Here is a 25,803-nt window from a genome sequence, read left to right on the forward strand (position 1 = left end):
GTGCGGCGGCGCTGGCGGAAGGGGACGCGCAGGAAGCGGCTGCCGGGGTTAACCCTCCACCCGCGGCCACAACAACAGGGCGGCGCTGAGGGGCAGGTAAGGAGCTACGGGCCGGCAACGGAGGCCTGAGCCGGCGGCGGTACGGCGGGGCTCGGTGAGCCGAAGGCTGTCGCCCCCCGTGTTCTCTCGGCAGGTGGGCCCGGAGCGGCAGTGCGCTGCCGCTGTTCCCCTTGCCGGCTGGGGCTGTCGTTGTCCAGCACCGGGGCCTCGGGGCGGCCCGGCCTGGGGCTGGTGAGGGCCGTTCCCCGGAGTGACAGGCCCTTAGGAAAACTGTCCTCCCTGCTGCTGCGGCGGAGAGGGGGGAGCCCTGAAGATGCCGCGTTAGGGGCGGCTGCCGACACCGCCCCCCCGCTGAGGAAACAGCGGCGTGTGGGCTGGCTGCAGCGAGGAGGGCTGTGGGGAAACCTGCTTTTATATCGCTTATCTAAGCAAAAAATAAACGTGCGCTTCCCGTCCCCCCCGCCCCCCCAACCCCACATCTTCTCACCATAAGGAAACACCCCTCTTAAATTAGCACTTACCAGGCCGTGCCTAGCTGTTCTCTGCACTTCCCTGTAAAGCTGTCCTTTCTGCGGGGGGTGCGGGTCTCCCCGTGGCTTTGTAAGTTTTTTAAGTTCAGTGTAGTAGTTTCTAATCGAGGAGATACCATTTTGAGCCGTTGTTTCATACAAAGACTCTTGGGGAGCAAAAATCAGCTTTGTTAAATGCCTGAAGGTTTTTGGTTGTTCTGGGTTTTTTCTTTTGTGATTGTTTTGGGGTTTTTTTTTTTCTTTAAATGGGTCAGCTTCCTTGTGTAGAATGAGATTTTAAAGCTGCGTGCTTTAGCTCAAAATAGTATCAAGAAGAGTATGTATCTTACAGAAACTGCTGCCTCATAAGAGACATTTTCCCCTTTACTTAATGGCAGGAGACAAACTACACTGCAGTCGAAACTCAGAGGGCAGGTTGTGTGCATTGCATTTAAATCTTACAGGATTTTTTCAGACTTTCCCCCTATATGCTGGCCTGTTTGTTAATATCTTTTTCTCTTACCTTACATCACAGTCCTTTTAATGCTGTCCTTTAAATACTGCTGTATTGTACTCCATCATGTGTCTGCATCTATCTAGAAATTCTTACGTTGTATTCTGCCTGCTGTTCAAGTTGAGTCATCAGGTGACATTCACTGGGAATCCATGTAATACTTGTTTTCATTCAGATCCAGTATCTGAGTAGTTTGAAGTGAATTTTGGCCTTCATGAAGTTGAACAACATTACAATGCAGTATTACGAACATACTAAACCCTTCTACTGTGCACCAAAAAGAAAGGTAATATGGGTATGGGCAACAAACTCGGTGCCTGTAGCTTTGGCTGGAGAAGTTCCTGCTAATCCAAAGGAGCAGAGATATGTTTCATGCTAGTCACAGGCAGAAGGTGCCAATTTAGTTATTTTAATATCACCATTTTAAATAAAATCAATTATGACAACATACAGTTGTTAATTTGAGATGCATAAGAAAATGTGTGAAGGCACGTGTTTTTCAACAATTAGATCACAGTGAAACTATCAATATGTCAGATTTTGTGCCAGCATATAAATAATTTGTGTTGGAGAATGCAAAATTTTTCTTTTTGATTTCCATGAAGTACTTTGTTTTCCTTCTCAGTTGCCATATCCACATAATGTGAAGCAAACACTATGGTATATTTACATGACAGTGAATGCTGTAACAGATGCACCTCTAATGAGTTTTCCAAAATCTGCCTTTTTTTTTTTCTTTCTTAAAGTTGTTTCTCCTTATCCACCAAATTTTGGTATTCAGCCTGTTAAACAGGTTTACTGAGTTAATGTTGCTTTACCCTACTTACCAGAAAGCATTCCTCAGCTAAATAGCAGTAGTGAAGATGTTTCTCATGCTGTTCATCTGTATGAGGTCTTAACTCAGTTCTTCTAATGTTGACATTGTTTGTATATTTTTTGAGTTGTTATTTGTTATTTCTTGTAATCAATTTGTATGTTTTTAAATGAAACATACATTGTTATTGCAGTCCTTCTGTGCCTGTATGTGTGCTGCAGGAACAATATAGACACAAACACAATTCAACAAAGTGAAAGAGGAGAGGGTATCCTGCATATTGCTGCTGAGGCAAGGTCTTTCAGTTTTGCTGTGGCTTTGATCTTTAACTAAGCAACCTAAATATTTTATTTGGTATTCTAACCTCTAAGAAGAGCTAGTTCGAGGACCTTTAATAGGGCATTTTTGGGGAATGACCAGTAGGAGGCCATTTTTTTCTAAAAGAAGACTTAATTTTCTGCTAGACAGAGGCTTTGGACTTTCTTTTTCACTGGAACATGTCTAGTTGGCATTTGCTTTGTAACTTCTGTGATGTCTGCACAGCTTTCCTGTGATTTATGTTGATCACAGGATGGTATCTTTGAAGACATCTTATTCATGCAAAAGAATTGATCTCTGATTAAACCTATGGTGATTTTCCTCTCTGTCAATTTCCTTTAGCTTAAAGGGATTTTGTAGTTTATCTAATAATCATCAAGTTATGTCTGAGATCTTATGTGTTAGGCAGACTATTAACTTGTTGGAATAATTTTTCTCTTCTTAGTTAACTTAATTTAGCTCTATTGGGGCTTGTCTTTATTGGCAGATTTTGCTGGTTTTTTTGGGGTAAACAAGGCTTAACTGGTGTGTCCCCCTCTACTCTCTGTCACTTTTCTCTTTCAGTTGCCCTGAATTTGCACAGCATTGTGAACGTTTCCTTTCATCAGAAATCATTGCAAATATGGGTCCCCGGCGGAAAAATGTAAAACCATGCTCAGTGAACAGGGAAGGCTCTGAGTCTACCAAAGCTGATGAGCCAAAAGATTACATGAACCAACTCTCTCATGAAGTGCTGTGCCACATCTTTAGGTGAGCAGCTTGTCAGAAATCAGTTTGGTTTTTATTATTACATTGTTTTCAACTTTTCCCCAATCTTACCTGCATTGATGTCACATATTCAGAAAGTGTAGATGTACCATGAGTGAACAGGTGGATATGAACTGGATTAAAAAGGGGTGATAAATGTTTTTTTCAGTCCTAGAATTCATTTGGATACTTTGAAAATTAATTTGTGTGAATATCATGAATGGTGGAATGAGAAGAAATAAGGGATTTAATTCCTTTCACCAGTGTGTGGTAACAAGTGTTTAAATACTGATTTCAGTGCAGAAATGTGTCTCACATAGCATGCAGTTGAGGTGCATGTTTTGAAATTGTTGCATCTGCTGCATAGTATGCAGAAGGGAACCTGGTTGAACATATAATCTTCCCTACAGCACAGTCCTTCTCCAGGATGTTCACTCATGCCTATTATATTCAAAACATAATGCCTTACCAACAAGTTCTTTAAAAACAGTAGCATTCCAAAATGTCTGCAAATTGAGCATGCTAGTGTGTACTAGAAAATGAAAGTACCTTTAATTAAACCATGTAGAAAGAAACTATTGTGAGAAATAGTTTGGTCAGTATTTATTAGAGGACTAAAGTATCTCTCCATTTTAATATTGTATTTCTACCTTAAATATCCTATATTCAGTGTCAGAAATCGGTGAGTCGTTCTGCTTAGCAAAATTTCACACTGTTATTAGAGTATGGCCTGAAAATTCTGTTTGAGTTAATGTTATTAGGTGTTAGAAGTATATGAATTCATGTAGTCGTGCTTGGGATGTTCTTTAGTTTGGAAAAAGTCAAGAAGGATCCACCTTTGATAAATCAGAGGGGTGTTTTTTCCTCTCCCAAAGGTACCTTCCCTTGCAGGATATTATGTGCATGGAATGCCTGTCCCGGAAGCTGAAGGAAGCTGTTACTCTTTATCTGCGAGTAGTGAAGGTTGTGGATCTGTGTGCAGGCCGTTGGTGGGAGTACATGCCCACTGGTGAGTAGTGCACTCAAGATATGGCATTAAAGTGGTATTGAGCAGATCTGTCTGTACTATCCTGGTATTTATAATGACATATTCAGGTTAAATTTCCAAAGCAGTAAAAGGAGTTAGATGTTTAATTCCTTTTGACTTTTGTGAGATTTGGGTGGCTTCCTTGAGTATGTGGTTTGGAAAATTTATCTGTGTCTGTGTGTATATATATTTTGGATACTACTGTAGCAGAAATGGGGATTCCTTTGTAGCAATCTGTAAATACAATCTGTGTTTGTCTGATTATTGTAAGGGAGTTTATCCAAGGGTTAATCCAAGAAGAGGCTGTTTGCATGCAGGCAGGAAAAAATACAATGGAATGAGAGAGCAACTCATCTACCAACACTTAATGTAAGAATAAATAAGTTTTGATGTCACACCTCAAGCCATCTTCAGATCAATAGATAAATTTGGCAACCTAGGTCAACCCTGTGAGTATTAGGATTTCTGTTGGATTTAAATTACACTGCTGGGATTTGTTGGGGGAGAGAGCTACAATGAGTGAATTCTAAAAGTCAGATGATCTGCAAAGTTGGATTTAGTAGGGCTGATACGAGGTAGATGGTTAGGCCTAGCCTGAGATAGGTGTAAATACAGAATACAGGTAACTTACTAGTTTAAAGTACTTTTTATATGTTGTCTTATGTTAGAATAAAATAATCCTTTGCTTTAAGAAATTGTCGTCTTTGAGAACTTTGAGCTGGTATGAATAGCGATGAACTGCATACGACTGATCCAGCTGGGCATTTCTGAGCCATGTAGTTGATAAATGGAATTCCAGGAAAGACAGAGACAGGAAGCCTGACAGTCTGCAGAGGTGCGTCATCTGAGAAGGGAGAAAGTATAGTTAACCCTGTAGCCATGCAACTACGCTGAAGGAAACCTATAGAAAGCCTTCAAAATTCAAGGCAGAAGAGAGTATGTAGGTCATGGTTTCTAGAATCTCTAAGTAGAAGACAAGCTATTGCTTCACTGAGTACATCTTCCAACACTGTAGAATTTATATTACCGTACAAAAAGAACAACTTATTTGGCTTTCCCTTTACAGATAGGTGTCTGCTGTCACACAAATACCAAATCTCTTGTTGTCATCTTAGGTTTCACTGATTCCAGTTTCCTAACGCTGCTGAGGAAGATGCCAGACATTGAACAACTTTATGGTCTTCATCCCAGGTACCTTGAAAGGCGCAGAGTTCGTGGCCATGAAGCTTTCAGCATTCCTGGAGTTTTAGAGGCTTTGCAAGCCTGCCCAAATCTTCTGGTGAGTGGTTAGACTCAAGAAAGAACATCCTTTGGCAGCTGAGATGATGCATGTTAACAGAGCAGAAGAAATGTGGCAGGGACTCATTGCTTACAGGGCTTCATGTTCAGACCTGGGCTGCATATTCAGATCTGGCTGTACAGAATAGCAGTTAATTGTGACATATTTGCATATGAGTACTATTTTAGTTTCACCAGTGGGAATCACATGTGCTCTGAAGTTCAGAAATGAATTAAAATTCTGATCCCTCTGTTAAAAAGACAAGTCTTTCTACAAATTAAAAGTGAAATAACACATTGCATCATGTATAGTGTGTTATTGAGACGTTTATGTGGTTAAGAGGATATTGTTGCTTGAACTGGTGTTAGAGCATCTGCTTTGCTTCCTTTTATCCAGGGTGTTGAGACCTCTCATTTAGAGCTGGTGGAAGCTATTTGGACGTACATGCCACAAGTTCACATTTTAGGGAAGTTTCGTAATCGTAATGGTGCTTTTCCAATTCCTCCCGAGAACAAGCTGAAAATTCCTATAGGAGCTAAAATTCAGACTTTGCACTTAGTAGGTGAGTGTGGTAATGGTGAAGTAATTGGCTTAAACACAGGTGAATTTAAAGGCTTTGAAACTCTGCAAGGTTGTAATTCTTTTTAAGAGAGGGAATTTGGAATGTGGCATTTTTGAAATACTAGTTGCTATATATATGTTAGCAGTTCCAAAAAGCAAATTCTAAAAAAATTGCATTGACAAACTGAGGTGAGGAACTTGTGTTTTATAATGGTTACAGCTTTTCTCACATGCCACATAGCAAAGAAAAGATTTCCGTTTAAAAGCCAGAATGTTAATCCAAAGAAATTTATCCTAGGGTTTATAGTTTAAAGCTTGCTTAAAATGTTTGTTTTGTTTGTGTATTGTTAGGGGTGAATGTCCCTGAGATTCCTTGTATCCCAATGCTGAGGCACCTTTATTTGAAGTGGGTGAGACTCACCAAACCACAGCCTTTTAAAGATTTCCTTTGTATCAGCTTACGTGCTTTTGTCATGAGGAACTGTGCCGGTAAGAAGGATTCATATATAGAGGGGATGGTTTAGCATGTAGGAAATCTAATTCTGTTAAAGCTCAATAGGCAACAAATGGGAATGGAAATCTTGAAATAGAAAATTCTGAAATGAGTCTTTGTTTTATTGATGGTGTTGGGTAAAAATGTACACCTCTCCTGTACGTTATTTGGTGCTACATGGTTCTATTGACTTCCTGATCTAGATGGATGTATGTGAACATTTTAAAATTCTTTTAACATGAGATATTTGCTGTTAAGTGAACAACCTTCTTCGTCTGTATTGGTTTGTTCTATGTAGGACCCACAAATTCTCTGAAGTATGTTCCCCTAGTGACGGGCCTGGCTTCTGCTCGAAATTTGGAGCATTTAGAACTGGTTCGTGTTCCATTTCTTGGAGGACTTATCCAGCATGTAGTAGAAGATAGCTGGAGATCAGGTATGAAACTTCTTATCCCTCAGACTTCAAGTGAACAAAGAAATAAATAAAAATATTGGCAAATAACTGGAGACGTGAAGCTTAGCTAGTCTGTAGCGTATCCTTTCTTGATCATTATTTTAAAGGTATCAAGTTTGGAACTATGGTTATGGTGCTAAATATAGCTCTGTTCTGAGAATTGTTTTGACCTTTTAACTGTAATTAACTCTTGACTGATAAGCTAACCTTTCAGTTGCATTTGTTGGTGAGTAGAACTAGCAGAATTGGAGGGAGTTGGGTGCAAATAAGTGTTTTATTGATTTTCTAAAAAAAGATGCATTTTGCTAATTCAGTTGTCAAGACAATACTGTTGGAAATTTATAAGTCTTAAGGTTGTGATCTGTGATGGAATTGTGAAAGAATGTTTTTTTTATTTATCAGGTGGTTTTAGGAATTTGCACACTATAGTTCTGGGAGCTTGCAAGAATGCACTTGAAGTGGATCTTGGCTACCTCATCATAACAGCTGCACGAAGGTATGTCCTTCAGATCTTTCTTTTCTTCTTTTCCTTTTTCAAAATAAGCGTGTTAGTAATGAAGTCCAAGAATGTGAAGAAGCAGAGCAGCCTTCAAAATTTTAAGGAATATACATTTAAACTTTATGTAACAGGAGTGTTCTGCAGTTAAAGTAACTGGTGTTATGTCTGTTCCTGCATCACTTTGTGTCATAAGCTGCCGCCTTAGACCTATATCTGAACAGTGTGGTCCTGTTAGTCTCACAACTATATTGATATGCAACTGCCAAATACTGCTATAAAGATACAACAAATATCGTCTTAATCCTGCCATTGTTGAAAGAATATTTTCATTTTATTGTGAAAGAGCAACTTGAGTAGTTTCTATGGCAATTGTGTTTTGGCATGCCTTTTAATAGTAACAATTCTTAATTGCATTCAGGTTGCATGAAGTGCGGATCCAGCCTTCCTTGACCAAAGACGGTGTTTTTTCTGCTTTGAAGATGGCTGAACTGGAATTTCCACAGTTTGAAACTCTTCATCTAGGATATGTTGATGAGTTTTTACTACAGTGTATGACATCTTTTATATACATAAATAATTGGCAAAATATAAGTGTTAAACAAGTTTCTGTGTTTTCAGTCATGTTCTAAGAGTGATTAAAAATAATATTAATGTACCCATATTGAGGCTGGTGACCTCATACTGCCAAATATGTTTTTCTTCACTCCCTGAAAGTCTTACTGAAGTTGTGAAAGTCTCGGCTTTATTAAGCTGAAGTAATAATCTGATCCATTTTGTAAAATTGGACTAAAATAGGGAGTTAGACAATCATGCTATAAAAGGCACATTTCTGAAATTTACTGCTGAGTTTGCTACGATCTTTTTCATAGGTAAAATGACGAATGGAGACTTGGTGAAGTATGGCTTGGCTGATGTGGTTGAAAATCCAGGAATTATTACCGATATTGGTATGAAAGCTGTAAATGAAGTTTTTTCTTGCATCAAATATCTGGTCATTTACAACTGCCCACATCTACATAACCCAAATAATTGGATCACAGGTATTGCACACCTTTGAAATTTTAGAGATATTATATGAATTGCTGTGATATTAAAAGAGAATTTTTCTGCTTGTAGTACCATTTGTTCTATTTCTTAGTAAGTACAGTAGATGATGCTTGGTTTGGAACCATAATGATGCTGCTAACAGTCAGAATGGAGGTACAGAAAATGCCTGCTCTCAAATTTGGAAAGGATATAATGAAAAGTGAGACAGGAATCCTTCAGGAAATGCATCTCTTCTTTTCCATAGATCATTCAAGGTGGACCCGACTGGTTGACCTCACCCTGGTGCGATGCCATGCAATAAAGCTAGATTCTTTTAGTCAGTTCATTGAGTTATTGCCAAGCTTAGAATTTATTTCTCTGGACCAGATGTTCCGTGAACCTCCTAAGGTGAGTCTTTCAGGGAATGGTTTTACTTTTTGTTGTTGCCAGCTCATTGGAAATATGGTGAGCTCCACCTGTTAGGCATTCTTTTAGAAGTTGTAATTAATTAAATAGCTTGGTAAGTAAAGGACTTTGGTTTGCAGTTGCTATTATCATATGTTAGGGAGAATGCTACTTTTTCCGCAGATTGGAGCAGTGGCAAGGTATGATCTTGTATGAATATGTGACCAGGAAATAAGACTCATATTGATTCTGTGTTTCTGTTGAAGTCTTTGCTGCTACTTCATTTTGCGTCTGCTTTCTATATGATATTTCTCATGCTGAGAGTTGGTTTACAATGCTAAGGGTTTTTTATGATTTTGTAGTGGGGGAAATGGGAGTGCTGTTCACCTGTTGGAGTGCTTTCAAAGCTTAGGAATTTTATTTCTTCATGTTGTCCCCTCTCCCACACTTGTAACACAAATCATTTTAACAGCTGTTGTAACATAAAACTGCCTATGTAAAAAAACTGCTTTCTTTGATCATTGATTCTCTCTTGAGGCTACTGTGTTCTGGGAAGACCATGTAATCTGCTATTTGTGTTGCTCTAATATGATCTCATAGCAAATGAAATGCAACTCAATAATGTAAGGCTATATGCTTTGTGGAGTTCCCTTTCATTAGACGTTTAGCGGAGTGTAAGTTTTCTTGGTTGCCATACTTAAGATGGGGCTCTGCAGTGTGTAGCATGAGGAATTATTAGGGACAACTTCCACATTCTTCATGTGCATATTGTCCTGCTATCCCAGGTACTAATGACAGAATGCTTTTTCTGTTGGCGTTGGGATATGTTATTGATAAAATGTGTCTGTATTTTCAAATCTTAATAGTTGCTCTTTGTCTTCAGGGTTGTGCTCGTGTGGGCCTAAGTGCAGGCACAGGAATTGGCGTCTCATCTGCTCTAGTCAGCAATCAGAACTCTAACAATGACAATGACAACAACAATAACCACCAGAATAACAATAATCCAAACATCCACCACAACAATCACCAACACCCAAATGACCAGAATGAGGAGAATGACCTGCGGCAAGATGGTCAAGCTGAAGAGCAGCAGATTGCAGCTGAGGGTAATCTCCGACCTTCGGGAACCTTTGTAGGGAGGGATTTTATTTGCGTTGCCACTTAGGTAGGGTCCTAGGGGAGATATATGTTGAAAGCTTGTTACTCTTTTAGTTCCTGTTATGTAACCAATCTTTTCTGAAGGCTGTTTGCACATTCTCTGATACCTGTGTGATACAAGCTATCTGTGTATTGTATCTAGTAGCTGTTACAGGCACCTTACAGTTCAATGATACATGTTAGTATGGATGTTAGCTATGTGGAGTTTCATGTGATACTCCTCTGTGAAAGTGTCAAGTGTTTTGTAGGCTGCTCTGGTCAGAGCTGGGAGTACATCAGTGTCAGATGGTATATTTTTAAACTTCTCCAGCAAAGGCAGATGTCTCTTGGAGGGAATGAACGTGTAAATCCTAGTTATGCTGCTCACTGCAGTAGAATAAGACTTCTGAGAAGATGTGGAAAATCTGGGAGAAGAAACCCCCAGAGCTTAGGCTGGTGGCTTGGCTAAAGAGATGTAAAACAAATCTGTAAGAGACTTGTGCAACCTAGTGACTCACTGAAGAAATCAAGGCAGCTATTACTTCTTAATGATTCTCTGACTCTCTGTGGGTACCAGTTGAATTCCTTCTGTGCTTAGGGGCTCTGTTCCTTCTGTTTCCTCTTTTTGACCTCATCTTAATCTTTTCAGCACTGAATGAGATGGAGGAGGTGGCACAGGAAGAAGGGGTGGCCGCTGGGCAGGGCCAGAATGAGCTCCCAGGTCATAGCCAGGCTGTTGTTCCTATGGAGGTGGACGAAGAGCAAGCAGGTAACTGTTTGTTGAAAGAAATTACCTTTGGGTATCCCCTTCTTGAGGGGTTAAATTTTTCAGTATAAGTCTGGTTTTGGATGATTTCCTTCAGCTGTGTTCTCTAGTGTGTGTGGAATAATGATGCTAGCACAGCTTATTGCTGTGAAGAAATCTGTTGTTTTAAATTCTGTTTTAGAGTTCTGAGTTTTCTTCTACATACGGAGTAAAATACCTTGATTGTAAAGCCTTATTTTTGAGCCCAGTATAATAAAAGACTCAAAGGGCCTGAATGAGCCATGTTTCCTGTTGGTGTTAATGGCCTCACTTCTTTCACTGCAACATATGGATTCTTTTTTGCCTTTTTTTTTTTTCAAGCCAGAAAAACTTGTTCCAGTGTTAATTTGTATTAGTGACATCATTAGTGACACACATTAGTCACATAAGGCAGTCTTTGCTGGACAAAGTAATTTTCTACTAAATATACCAGCATCATGAAGTAACATACATCTGTGCTGGATCTGTTCACTTTTTCAAGATAACTCCTGAAAACATTATTTAACTTCATGTTTATTTCTTATGTTATTCACAGGCATATATGTCATTGTGATTGGCTATCGTTAGTAGCCAAGAGAGGTTACTAACAAAGCACACTTATACAGAAGCTTGATAATTCATGCTTCTCCTTCCTGCTTCCAGTGGTGGGATTTAGAAGGATAATTGCAGATCTTCTGACTGACATTTCTGTCTTTGTGTTGGAGGTTTCAGAGACTGCTTAGAATATATAGTTGTGCAGTTACTCATCCTATGGTGGAAGAATCTTTAAGCTGTTCTGAAGCAGAAAAAAGATTACAGAAAACCTCTGTCTTGTTTTACATTGTGATACTCTTCCCCTTCCAAACTAGAATGCTTTAATGCTGAAATGCAGTGTTTTGCCCTTCTTGTATTTGCATTTTAATGAGGGAGCCACAGAATGGGTGGACAAATTGAATCAAATTAATCTCCTGTAGTTTTTTGAAGCAGGTCTAAAAGTTCTTCAGCCCTTTAATCTGTGCTTGGCTTATTTTTACATGAACTGTTGGCATTCTACTGTTTTTAGGGCCAAGTGGCATTCAGCCTGTTGTAAAAGCAGCGCCTATTACTGTCCATGATTCAGACAGTGAGGATGAGGAAGAAAACATGGGGACTTCAAGAGCCTGCATCTCTAACACCATTGCACAGAATTACTCAGATGGAGAAGAAAAAAACAGAGATCCAGTGGAAACGAGAGAACCTTCAGGTGTGGAACAGATGGGTCCCTAGGCGCTGTTAAGCAAAACTTATTCTCAAGCTTCAGTCTTTCAGTCTTGTTCAGGTTTATTTCTAGCTTTGTAATATGCATGCTTGTTCGTTTGCCCCCTACTCTTTTCTTCCTGTTATAAATCTAGAATGAAGGTGTAAGGACGTATCTTTCTGAGCTTAAATCACATAGTCGCTGTACAGAAATGTAGAAATAGTGGTGCTGCGCTGCTTTGCATGCAGAAACCTGCAGCTTCTCTTTTGAATTTCCAAGTGCACAGAATTTATCATGTCTGTGAAGCCAAATTTGCAGCTATGTTGTCTATATGATTGTCATGGTTTAACCCCGCAGCCACCCACTCACTTCTCCCTCACCCAGAGGGGTGGGGAGGAGGGTTGGAAAGGAATGTAAAACTAGAGGGTTGAGATAAAAACAATTTAATAATTGAAATAGAATAAATGAAAGAACAATAATAACAATGATGACAATAACAGTTATAATGAAAAGGGGAAGAGAAAGAATAAAACCCAGAGAGAAAGCGAGAAAGACACGTGGTGCACAACGTGTCTGCTCACCACCCATCCACCGATGCCCCGCCAGTCCCTGAGCCACGATCTGCCCATCCCAGCCAACCCTCCAGGTATAGATACCAGGCATGCCATCCCATGGTGTGGAATACCGCTTTGGCCAGTTTGGGTCAGCTGGCCTGGAGCTGTCCCCCCTCCCCATTCCTTGTGCCCCTCCAGCCTTTTCCCTACCAAGGCCTGAGCAACTGAGAAGTCTCACATCAAAACCAAAACACAGCACTGTACTAGCTCTTAAGAAGATAATTAACTCCATCCTAGATGAAACCAGCATAATGTTTCATCTGTCAAACGGTTGCTGCTGAAACAAAATGTGACCTTTGGGGCAAATGCATGAGAGTTGCAGCTGTCTTTTGGTTTACGGGCTCCCTGTGGGAGTGTCCTGAAGGAGACTCTTTAAGATCAACTTTACTTTGGTGAGAGGTTTGGAGGTTAGTTAGAATTCTCAGGGTGATGTTCAGTATGGTCACTTTCTCTTCTGAACAACACTTACTATTACAGCATGTGTATATGTGTGTGTATGTATTAGTAGTAGTATCAGGTTATGTATTACTACAACTCATTCAGAGTTAAAGGCCTAGAACTTCATGGTAGTATGACAACTACAGAGAGACATAGAAAAGGACATTTCCTGTCTTTTGAGTTTACAGCTACAAGCTGCACATCTGTGGCATGAAGTCAGAGTCCTGGGTCCAGTGCCATGTGATGTACAGTCTTTCCAGAAACAGAGATGATGTGGTATTCCCTGTAGTTTGTATTCTAAGTGAAGTAGTTCTATACATACACAGGAAAGGAGGAAGTTGAATTGTAATCTACAAGTAATTGATAGATGAAGTGCCTACAGTATTAAGCTTTAATGAATATTTAGCTAAGCAGTTAACATAAAAATCCTGCATTGTGAAGAACTGAGAAACTGGTCTGGTACTGGTTTAATTTCTGCAAAACCTGGGACATATCAAAGCTGTAATAGATTAAGTATCTTCCTGTTGTAACTAGCATAGTCTGTACACATCAGTCCCCCTGTCATTTTAGTACATTTCAACAGGGCTGGTAGTTTCAACTTGGAAATCTGTAGAGTGCAGTGCTTGTAGTGTAGATGTTAGTTCTGGTTTGAGGGTTGAAATAACCTGTGTTTGGGGACAATTTGCATAAACTTCTGTAGTGCGAGTAATGTTTTTTCGGGCTTGATTTAGTATAATTAGCTGAGAGGATTAAGACATTAGACATTAAATTCCAATTGTGATTTGTACACTATTTGCTAGGTTTTTTTATTTGTCTGTAAACTGAAAGTACTGTTGCCGATGTACACTTTTCCTACCCAGGAGGGGGAGCTAAGGATTGCTGTTGAAAGCATAAGCTTTTGTCCTACCTATGTTACTACTTTGTCAGATTTATTCCTCATATTTGAGAAAACAGAAGTCTGTTATTCATGTGGTTTTCATCTTTTTGTGCTTTGGCCTTTTTAACCAGTTAGCTGCTTTGTGAAAATATTAGCCTCTCTGGCAAATATCTGTCTCATTTACTGACAAATACCACAGCATATCACTGCAAAAATAGCTGCAAGACATTACAGAGATTCAGCAACTGCTAGAAATCTTATTAATTCCCATAACATGTGAATAGCAGCATGGTCTTGACAAGATTTGTCATTAGCCTCTGGGCTGCCTTCTGTTTTAAGTAATCTCTAACAGAGTAGTACTAAGCATTTATTTAAGCTGTGTATTGGTTGTCTCATTGTTCTCTCTTGCTTAACTCTTGCAGTGAGCGGTAAAGGCAAGACACCACTGCGGAAGAGATGCAGTGCCAACCAAGTGGGACAGACAAAGCAGTTCCGTACTGAGGAAAGCAGCTGTGAAAAAGGTTGTCAAGTAACAAGCGAGCAGATTAAAGCAGACATGAAAGCAGCAAGTGACATGCCTGAAAGGAACAAAAGCAAAGATTCTTACCCAGGTTGCAGTAATGCTACAGGATCAACGGGAACATCCAGCTCCTGCAGTGCTGTTTCTCCTAGCCCTGACTCTGCACAGACAGCTAATAGCCACTCTGCTGGCAACAGTCCAGCAATTGGAGATGAATCCAGGCAGTGTGTCTGCTCGCCTTGTAAAAGTGAAGGTTCCAGTGAGAGAGAGACTGAGGAGAGCTCTGTTTGTTCTAGGTGTTCCTGCTACAAGCCACAGAACACACAACAGAGGACTAGTGGGTGTTGCGATGGGGAATGCCCATCCACGAGCGGAGCCTGCAGGAATGGACCAAACAGCGCTGGGTCAGATTTTGCACTTAGGACTCTGCCAAACTGTGGGCCTTCGGGAGAGACAGGTGATGAGAGGACTAGTGGGAGTGCCTGTGGGCCTGCCAGTGAGGAGGAGAGCACAGGCTCACAGCGAAGGAGCTGTGAGATTGAGTATAAAGAAGAGTATCCTCGCCGACCACTCACAAGAGCTAGAAGCAAGCTGTCCCATGTCCCTCTGGTGTCAGAGTCAGGTATGACTTATGTGCATATATTAATTACTGAGTAACCTACTGTGCTGGCATGAGACAGTATTGAAAAACTGCAACACCCACAGATAATACTGAAGTTAAACGTGAAGTTATTGGTCAATAATTTTAAACTAAGTGATCAAAGGGTCATAATATTGATGGAACAGAAATGCCTGACTTCGCTGCCACAGCTAGGTAAAATAACCAATCTCTCTGAAAGAGTGCCAGTTACTTTTTTTTTTTCTCCATGCAAGTATTTCTGTATGTGTTATCCATACATACTAAACGGTGTTTGATTTACTCATCTGAAAACCAAATGCAACTTCTTTTGACAGCTTCTGTCTTCCTGTGAAGGCTGTTATTCATTGAAACATAAGACTGTCTCCCCCATTAAAATTCTCCCTTTAAAAGGAAGAAGACAGCAGGTATGCTCAGATCTTATCAAGAAGGCAAAAGTTAATAACTGATACTTTATCAACCAATAAAGCAAGGCATAATTACAATTGAGCCAAGCTTGTGCACCTGCATATTGGATTCTACTTCCAAGTGTATAAGGCATGGTGATCAAACTTGTTGAAAATTGTCTTTTTATTAGTTTCATGCTTCACATCATGTAAAACAAACAAAACAATAAAATAAAATAAAAACAAAATTCTGAAGGGCTGGAATGAAGCCATAAATTTTGGGGGAAATTTGAAAGGGGAACTTGCCATTTCCTCGAAGTATACTTTCCAAAATAATGATTTTAGTTGGACATAGCACACTTTATAATTATCTCATATATCCAGGATTCTTTGCTGGGAATGTCTGGCAAGTAAAGTGAAACCAAAAAATGAAATATGCTGGTTACAGAGCTGCATTTGTTGGAGGCAGAAAAGATTAACAACAAATTCGTATCTCTTATACACGGAATGGTTCAAACATGGTGTCCTGGTGTCTTTCCAGTTTATCTTAATGTTCCCAAGTGTTAGCAAAACCAGAATCACCTAGGATATTGTAGTCAGATGTATCTCAGATTGGAGAAATGATCTTGGTGTTAAATGTCTGTTTTCTACTTTGCCCCATTGTGACTAGTAATTAGTTTACAAAAATCAAAAGAAAATACTCTCTATCCTCATCCATTACAAAAACATAAAGTGAAGTCAGTCAGATCTAAGTATTAAATTAGATTGTCTTTCTGAAAGATACCCTCTGCTTTCATATTTCAGTTGTTAGTCAGGAAAAAGATATGTTCTGCTTGTGGAAAAAAATGTCTGTATTTCTTATATTTAGCCTACACAAGCCAGAACTGTTTTCCCAACTTCATACGGTTAATGCATATGTCTTTATGCACTTATTTTCCTCTTTGAAGCGTCAGATATTAGCTGATGCTTGAGGCAGAGTATGAGACTTCATGTGTCGTTTTTATCTTTTAAATCTGTGTTCAATGCGTAGGACAGTGAGGCGTCTTCTGCCTGGCTGTTACAGTGCTTTTCTTCACTAGGATGGGATATACAACGCGTTAGAGTATAACCTGAAAACTTTTTGTTACAGAGTTGAAAATGTTTTTTCTATAAATCGTCTAAAAATTTGCCTTGAATATGACTGGTTTCTCGTACTCTAGAATAAATGACAAAATGTCATTGTGGTTTTTGGCTTCTGTAACAATCCTATGTTTGATAGTGGAAGTATGTTTTTTTTTTTTTTTCCCTCCTAAATTATTTACTTATATTAAACAGTGTAACAAGTAAAATATTAAAGATAATGAAATTTTAAAAGCATTATCACCACAGACAGACCAGCTCGTTGAAGGACTACTCAAGTGTGTAATTCTGATTTTTACTTCAGCAAAAATGTAAGCCACAGTATTTCTTATAATAAAGAGGGTTTTTAAAACTTTCATTGTTTGCATTTGTGGTGAAGCAAGCTTTTCACATTTTAAAATGCATGTTATGTTAAACCTTCTGTAAAGATTTCTTGGCCTTGAGCTGTACCTTGAACAGTTCAACGCAAACTTGGAAAACTTTCCCTATAAATATAGCTAGGAAGTATTTTGCTATCTGTAAATACTCTAGGAAATGTCAAAAAAGTGTTACCTGGGGATGATGATCTGTGGGTGCCACAAGTTGAGTACTTAGACATTAAATCTTTAAACCTGTGGATCCCCTAAAGCCATAGCCTGAATTCTGGAGCTCAGAAGGCCCCTGAATGTCACATGTTAATTAATAGTTTACATGTATTGGTAGAATACGATGATGTTAAGTAGGAAAAGAGATGGTTTTTAATGTTACTGATACTATAGCATGGAAAAGTTCATAGGTCTCTAATATTTTGCACCTCTTATCTTGATTGTGAATCTTTGTGAACACGGCATGTGTTTTAACAAAAAAGTCAAAGGAAGCTTAATTTTAGTAAAATGTGTTGTTTTGATCTGCTAATCACAGAAAATTAATTCTAGGGTATTTTTTTTTCCCTTACTGTAGGAAGTAAAGGGTGGTCATCTATCATAATTTCTTCTCAAAGCTTCATCTTAAATCAAGCAGGAATTTTGTCACTGGTACATGAAATGGAGTAAGAAGCAGCTTGGGAATATCAGAGTATTTTATATCTGGACATCCTTTTTAATACTAGGAAAAACTTAGTGTAGTGACAGTTATAAAGAGCAGACTTCCAAGCAATTTGAGATTATTTCTACTATTTAAAACATTAAAGCTATTTTGGTTCTTATATTTGTCAAGAATGCTCTGTTTGCTGCAGAGAACCAAGTGTATAACTTAACAAATCATCTTTAGTTCTTTTCTTGGCTTCACATTTTTCTGCGATACTGAAACTGTAGGTTCATCATTCCTATGTCTTTATCAAGAGCCCACCCCCCTGCCCCAAGTTATTTAGGTTACAGTTATATATTAGTTATGAATAATTCTGAGCAACAAACCTGGAAGTGGTTTTTGTGCAAGGAAGAGAGATACAGTTGTCTTCAAACCAAGCATGTATTTTGAGCTGCTTATATATCTTGTTAGATGTTTTCAGCTAGGGAATGCCTGTATTGTTATCCTGAAATGTAAACAGAGGAAAGATTTTTCTGGTTTTCTTTTTGCAGAGGTGGCTAAGCCAAAGCCACGGCAAACCACAAAGCGGAAAAGGACAGCTGACAAGTCCACAAGTACAAGTGACCCGGTTATTGAAGATGATCATGTTCAAGTAAGGTCTTTTTCTTCACTTGCTACAGGTTTATCAGCTGGAGATGCTCATGAACAATGATGTAATTATACAAGCTTGTCTTCCATGTAGAGCTAGACAAGTACTAACTGATCTGACTGATCTCTTTGGTCATAACCCTGTACGTGTTAGGTGCAGTGATACTCTAACTGGCCTGAGAAGAGCAAAGCATAAGCTAAAGCTAAACTTGGAAGTTTGTGACGTGCTCATGGCTAATAGTGCTGCATGATGTCCTGCCTTCCCACAGTGTCCTCCTTGCTGTGCAGGGGGAAAAATTATTCTCTGGCATTTAGTTTTCAATGACAGCATAGGCTACTGCTGTTAAAAGAAGCATGGGATATATAATTACCTCTGGACATAGCAGCTCAGGTGTTACCTTGCAGGCTCGATGTTCTTTTAGTATGTAAGTAACATGAGTTAATTCTTCTCCGGTGAAGATTAGTCATGGGAGGAGCAATTGCAAGGTCTAGTTTTGCTGTATTGAGGCTGTTTACCCAAGGCTCATGTTCTAGCCACGCATGAGATTGCTTCAGAAGATGACTCTAAACATCTAACTTAAGCGTGTCTTCTGAGTTATGCTGTAGAGGAACCTGCCTGTGTTTATATTGCACAATCTCAGAAGAACTTGGCCTCCCTGATTTAAGACAGTTATTGTGAATGTGTCCCATAATATTTTTCCTGGTTACTAGGATACATTACAGCTTTTGTAATTAGCATAAAAGCTATTTTGGGGTACATGATTATTTTTTTTCTTAAAACACACCATTTTGAAAAAACAGTATTGTGAGGTTTTAATCCTTTTTTTTTTTAACTATCTGTGGCTACAGAAATAGCTTAAATTGCTGGAACTGAAAGAACCTGTTGCAGAATGCTTATATTTTCTCTTTATATGTGTTTACTTTCTTTTACTAGAACTCTTTAGTCGTCTTTGTGTAATTGGCCAGCTTCGTCCTTGGGCTGCTAAATTTTACTAGTTTTTTTAGTGAAAAACATTAGAAAATTCAGATAAAAACCCCAAAAGATCCTTTCTTACTACATTCTCCCTATGTCCATACTATTGGAAATTATTCTGCTTGAGCTTGATGTGTGCTTTATTCTTCTAACACTATAATGGACATAGAAGATTAAATAGGTTATGTATGTAATTTCGAACCTGCCACGTGAGGTTTTCCTCTGAGATAGCATTGATAAAATACATTGGTATGGGAAGTTCAAACAATGATTCTCTGCCATACCATCTTTCTGTGTTTAAACAAGTGTCACTCTCCAGAATTGCTATTTTTTTTCATCATGGTTACAAAGTAGAAATGGAATAGTAGAGAATTTGAAGTTTCTGAGAGATGATGCTCAGGTTTTCTGATAGAGATTGTGCTTTCTGGTATGACTCCCCTTTTAATCTTGTGAAGATGTTCTTTGGCATGTTGTGACGTTGCTGATCAGCAGGAAGCCTTTTTTTTTTTTTTTTTCCCTCATTGCTATCAGTAGCTTAGTCATTTCAAATAGAAGCTGTATTATATTGTTTAGTATCCAGTTAATATCCTTCTGTACAGAAGCTATATTATATTGATTAGTATCCGGTTACTATCCTTCTGTGTCTGGCAGCATCTTTTAAAATCCAGTGTATTTTAGTTTTTCTTTGTTTTTACTCTGTTATAGATTGATCATTTTTTAAAAAAAATTTCACCAGGTACTGACTTTGAAGTCCAAAAACCTCGTTGGAATCACCTTGACCAATTGTGGAATAACAGATTTGGTACTGAAAGACTGCCCCAAAATGATGTTCATACATGGTATGTAGTTAATGTCATGCATGCCTCCTCCATCTGGCATTATTAAAAATTTCTGAAAGAGTTAAATTCAGTCCACTGCTTATTTTGTTTTCATCAGCTGCTTTGCTACATGTCAGACTGATGCTTGGAACACTAAATAATAGGGCTTTTCAGTTTGAATGCTTCTTTCCTTATATGTTGTTAACAGGTTTAATAAAGATTAATATCTGAAACAACAGATGAAATTATATGACAGTTAGGAAGGTGAGAGGTTTATTGAAGAGTGATAATACAATAATTGGAGTTTGATGAAATGAGTTGGAGTACCCTGATTTTTTTCTTTGATTTCTTCCTGCTTCCATAGTTCATTCAGCTGACATAATGATACTTTCCTCCTTGATATGATAAAAATCTGTTTTAAATGATGGCACTTAAGCTGCATTAAATGCACATGCCAAGGTGTGTGACCAGTCCTGTATTGAAGCATTGGGTCACTTATTGTTTTCTGGAACATCTACACTGAACATCTTTTTTTTTCTGAAATTAGGTACCTCTACTTAGCTGAGGATTAAGACATTCTTTATTCCAGAATACTTCTCAGAACATACATTAATTTTGAACTAAATTTTGATTACATGAGCAGTGTTACTGGAAAGGAAATAGCTTTATTTCACATTGTGTGGCTTCACAATACTCTATATTTGATCAGATTTTTAAGTCAGTGGTTTTCAATTGTGGCAGTCCACAGACCATTTCAGGGGCCTATGCAAAAGGAAACAAAGGGAGAAAAAGGTTAGTGTTAGATTAAAATTGACATAGCCTTTTGAAAGGACTCTTCATACAAGTTCTCAAACTAGAAGTTTGATCTTAATGTGGAGGAAATAAACAACTTGTCTATTTCTTCAATATACTTAAGTTGCCAGCTATCCAAACTCCATCAGTAAATGTCTGTTACTACATTACTTGTTTGCCTTCTTTTGAAACAGTTGGCTTTGAAAATCTCTGACAGAAGGTTCCTAGGGACTTTTCAGTATTTTATTTCTTCTCTTAATAATTCTGCTTGCTGATTTATAGCTACAAGGTGCCGTGTATTGAAACACTTAAAAGTAGAAAATGCACCAGTTGTCAATCGGTTTGACTATGCCCAGTGCAAGAAGTTAAACATGGATCAGGTTCTGGATCAGATTCTAAGGATGCCACCAGAAAGAAACCGGATCATTTATCTTCGTCCAATGCAGCAGGTACACAACCAACTTACATTTAATCACAAACAGATCTGAAGTTCTGCCTGTATTCTTTTAGCACTCTTGACTTCATGTCTTTTAAATTAATACAAAAAATGTAAACGTTACAATAACATCTCCGAGAAACTTGCTTATTAAAACTTCAGCTTGTCAGGGCTTTTATTGCAGAATCTGGAACTTGGACGATACAGAATTTTAAGACTTAATGTTACCATTTCCAATATTCATTGTGTTAGAAGATATTGTAAAAAATCACGATGCATTTAATTCATTCCAAACTGAAGAACTAAAAATATCTGTAAGAATCTAGATGCTACTAAGTCAGCTTGTAATTATATATAAGCAGAAGTGTGACATAACCATAGGTATCTGAAATCTTGAACCCATGTCCTCCTAGATTTAGTAACAGCAGTTAGTGTTTTGAATACTGCTTTGCTGAAAGCTGCATCCTCTTTTGATGCTAAACAGTGTTGCAAGACAGTTGTGGTACTGGGAGCCACCCTTTCCCCAGACTACATGTAGGAGATGTAAGCACTGATATTTAGTGAGTTGTTGAGGTCGTTTGACAAGTAATTAAGAAGGCTTAATTTTAAGGTTCAGAATGTTTTTTTGACTTTCAGCAGAGCGTTCTGTATTAGACTGTGATGCTGCTTCTGTCATGCAAAGTAATGCTTTTTCTGGTTTGGTTTGCCTGACCAAATAGGGGAGGCTGATTTCATATAAAAGCCAGCTTTTCTTTGAAACCAAGCTATTGAAGGACAGTGGTAAGACAACTGCGGGGAAAAAAAACCCAAAAATAAACCCCAAAACACAATCCCTCTGCTAAGCCAGAGACAAATTCTGAGTAAATGAATGTAGTTTAGACCATTACGTAGTTTTATGAAAGTTTACTTACATACTGGAGTTGTGAAACCAGAAAACAGATGTTTCCCATCAAATTCCACTACCTGAGAATATTTGTTGGCAAAGCTGCGCTAAGGAAGTTTTACTCTGCTTAATCATGTATTTATGTATGCTGTTAAAATTTCATTTCACTGGACCCAGAATTTGGGGGATTTGGTAGGTGGTTTATTTCCCTTGTTTACAAGACTTTGTTTGCTGCCTTTCACAGGTTGACACGTTGACTCTTGAGCAAAAGATATTTAGTGGCCCTTATCCATACCACATTTGCATAATTCATGAATTCAGTAATCCACCTAATGTCCGCAATAAGGTGCGCATTCGGAGCTGGATGGACACTATAGCAAATATCAATCAGTGAGTACTTGCCCTTCAGTAACTTTACAGAAAAGGTGTTCAATCCTGATTTAGCAGCTACAGCTTCAGTCAAGCTGTAGACTTGCTATATTCTGTTAGTCAAATGAAAAAAAAAAAAAAAGGTTTGTTGACTAGGGAAGGTTGAATTTATAGTGCAATGTAGAATTTCAGTGTCAGGATCTAATACAAAATGTGGATTAAATAAACTTTCATAAGTATATGAAAAATACTGTTAGAATTCACCAGTTCTATTCCATCCAGCAGTAATGTGGTTAAACATTGAAGTAGTCAGAATGGCTGAGGAGTATCTTCAAATCTGAAACCAAGTTTCTTTTATTACAAAAGGGAAAGACTGATCTATTCCAAGAAATAATGTTAGTTTCTGGGGAAGGTGATGTGCAATCAACATCAGCTTCTGACTGAGGAGCAAAAATTCCCTGCAGCAGAGAAGTGTATACAGTGGCTGTCATCCAGCTGTTTTAAACCAGTATTATTGTTGTCCTCATTTTTCACCAAAATGGCTAAGAGAACACATTAACTTTTGAAGTTTTGTTTAGTTGCAGCCACGTTGGATTGTTCCTTACAGATAGAAAGCTATGCTTGAAAGGTAGCTTAATTGGTTTCTCATCTAAACTGTACATATTCTCTCTGATTTACTCTCAGAATTGGAGGGATTGCATACTGAGTTTGTGTGAGGGTCTTAGAGGGTTGTTTCTCTGGGTTCAGGTTCGTTAAAGGAAAGGCAGTGTGGCAGGATTTCCCATTTGGTTTTTCTCCCTCACACTTTCACATTTCCTATCACTACTGTCTGTAATCTCTTCCTCCTCCTCTCTAGAGAGCTTATTAAATATGAGTTCTTCCCTGAAGCTACACGAACTGACGAAGACCTGAAGAAATACACTAAGTACCCTTGGGGACGAGATATTTACACTCTAGAAGGTGAGTGTTTATAGAGAGCTGAAAGCTGATGCTCAGTCTCTTGCTAAGATAAGTCACTTTGCATTAAGTTACAAGAGACGTGAATAATAACTCTTGTGAGGCAAGCGGGGGATCTTCAGCACAGAGTGGGGGAACTGAAATGAGGAGGTGCTTTTCCTGTGTTAAGAGTGACCAATCTATGTGATACCAGCGAAGTTTACTTGATGAAGGGTGCTGATGCTGCAGGAGGGACATTGTCCTCTTCGTGTCCTCATCCTGTCTGTCTTCTAGGCATTGTGGATGGTGCCCCTTACTCCATGATTACTGACTTCCCATGGTTAAGATCACTGAGAACAGCAGAGCCAAACAGCTATGCTAGATATGACTTTGAGGATGATGAGAGAAGTGAGTAATTGTTTTTGATGCATTCAAAGAATTTTAACTTGCTGCTTGGTCCCAAGATGGCAATGCATTCCTTTATTTTTCAGTTTTCTAATTCTTATGCTGTTTTGGGTAGACTATAAATAACTACTTGTAGCAGTGTTAGAAACTGGATGAGGAGGGGGTCCAGCGGAGGAGAGGGCCATAGTACTATAACAGTGTATCAGCCAGCTGGAGACCCCTAATACTGCCACAAATCAGAGAGCCAGTCTCGTGCTTAGCCTAAAAATGTGATGCATTTGTGATATCCAGAAGAATGAGAGCATTTAAACCACAGAAAACCCATGTTGGGATGTGTAGTCCCAGCAATTCTTGTTCTGTGGAGTTTACTGGGACTCAGCTGGACTGCTGCCTCTGGCATTGCTTTATGAAAGGTTGTTAAGGCAAGCTGAACAGATCCAGCAAAGACAATTGAGACTCGTAGAAACTTGGGAGAAAAGAGGAAAGAGCTGGACTTGAAAACTCTGGAATAGAGATGATGTGGGTGAGAGTTTAGGATGCATATGCCTCTTTCTATTCAGGAGCTTGTCTTATAAAATGCTATAGTAGGCAGTTCCTAGGGCTCAATTAAGAAACTTGCTTGGTAGCAGAAGAAAAAGATGTTCTTCCACTACTTAATTAGGAAAATCTTGGAATCTCCTTTGTTAGAGGTATTTTTAATTGACGTAATTTTGGATATTCTTATCTAACTCAGTTCAAGGGGATGAAGGGATCATCAAAGGATGAGGAAGAAATCTTGCTTGGCCATACCCTTCTCTGATTTATGTATTTTATTTGAAATTGATTCATAGACTTCAGTGCTTATAGTTCAGTATGTACTCTGAATTATAAAAAATTGATATGTCTTTGATTTAAAAGAGTAATTAGAGTAAACATTAAAGCCAAACAAAATAAATAAAAAACTGCTGCTTTATTCTTAATTGCTCTTGTTTATAAAACATTTAAGTGATCACTGAAATGGATAACCTGAAAGCACGTCAGATAAGTCTCAGGGGAAGGCGTTTATGCACTGGGATTCCCTTCACTCTCAGACATACGGACTTTGTGTACATTAAATGAGTATTGGAGCTGTCAAAAGGTTTAAATACAGGGAAGGCAGAATACTATTTCTGCTTGATTATTATCCCTTAACTGTGGTTGCTCAATGAAGATTTCTGTGTTTGTTTTCCAAGACATTTAATGCAAAACAGATTTGCTTGTGAATTTCTTTATAGGAAAGATTATCTAGTTGTTATTCTTATGTGCCTTCCACAGCTACTATTTATGCGCCCCGAAGGAAAGGACAATTGTCTGCAGACATCTGTATGGAAACAATAGGGGAAGAGATCTCTGAACTGCGCCAGATGAAAAAAGGTGTATTCCAACGTGTGGTGGCTATCTTCATCCATTACTGCGATGTCAACGGTGAACCGGTAGAGGATGATTACATTTGAGTGGATACTCACCCTAACCCATCATCTCTTCTAAATTCTGATTGGCACTGCTAGCCAAGAAAGCAGGTGGATTTTTTCCAAATGCAAAGCATTTTCTTGAAACACATACTTTGCAGTTGCTGTCACACAGTTTGGAAAAGAGTATGTAGTAAATGTATAATGAAAAGTAAAAATTGTATACTAAGATTTGTACATAGAGGAAACAAAAGAAAAACTTCCTAATACTGAGACTTTATTTCATATGTTTATACAATTTAATTTAAATTCCATTTTAATGAAGGCCAATAATTAGAAATGGAGAAGAATATTTGAATTTTCAGCCCATACAATTCATAGCAGTATTTTTTTTTCTTATAAACAAAATCCCATTTGCCGTGTTCAAAAGAGTCATCAGAATCTTTAATCTGTGCCTTTTTCTTGAGCATTTAAGAGTCCAGTCTGAGTAAACCTGTTGAGCACAATCTTTGTGTCTTGTGTGCATTTTTCAAAGGGAGAGAATTATCCTACAGCTGTTACAAAGGCAGCCAAGAGCAGGAAAAAAAGTAGCGAAGTTGGTGATCTGTGGTAGTTTCTAGAGTTCATTAAAAATGTTTGAGAAAGAAAAAAACCCC

General features: G+C 38.5%; 1 protein-coding gene across 7 annotated transcripts; it reads left to right on the forward strand.

The window, feature by feature from the left end:
* On the forward strand, positions 1 to 25,653 carry FBXO38 (F-box protein 38). Of its 7 annotated transcripts, none has more exons than XM_056348788.1 (22): positions 1 to 96; positions 2,780 to 2,965; positions 3,838 to 3,971; positions 5,105 to 5,268; positions 5,665 to 5,830; positions 6,181 to 6,318; positions 6,621 to 6,758; positions 7,179 to 7,272; positions 7,694 to 7,824; positions 8,145 to 8,315; positions 8,567 to 8,709; positions 9,590 to 9,812; positions 10,493 to 10,612; positions 11,691 to 11,870; positions 14,216 to 14,935; positions 18,012 to 18,112; positions 19,818 to 19,920; positions 20,974 to 21,140; positions 22,255 to 22,400; positions 23,236 to 23,339; positions 23,610 to 23,723; positions 25,014 to 25,653. In XM_056348788.1, the coding sequence occupies exons 2-22, from the start codon at positions 2,838 to 2,840 to the stop codon at positions 25,190 to 25,192; spliced, it is 3,564 nt and encodes a 1,187-aa protein (XP_056204763.1). In that variant the 5' UTR covers positions 1 to 96; positions 2,780 to 2,837; the 3' UTR covers positions 25,193 to 25,653. The 7 variants fall into 7 exon arrangements, 6 of the variants coding, with proteins under 6 accessions (XP_056204763.1, XP_056204764.1, XP_056204766.1 ...); XM_056348789.1 differs by lacking the exon at positions 1 to 96 and adding an exon at positions 1,259 to 1,369; XM_056348791.1 differs by lacking the exon at positions 1 to 96 and having other exon boundaries at positions 2,805 to 2,965; positions 3,854 to 3,971; positions 5,181 to 5,268.
* The last annotated feature ends 150 nt before the right edge of the window (positions 25,654 to 25,803 follow it).

Source organism: Falco biarmicus, chromosome 8 (genome assembly GCF_023638135.1).
Source record: "Falco biarmicus isolate bFalBia1 chromosome 8, bFalBia1.pri, whole genome shotgun sequence".
NCBI lineage: Eukaryota > Metazoa > Chordata > Aves > Falconiformes > Falconidae > Falco > Falco biarmicus.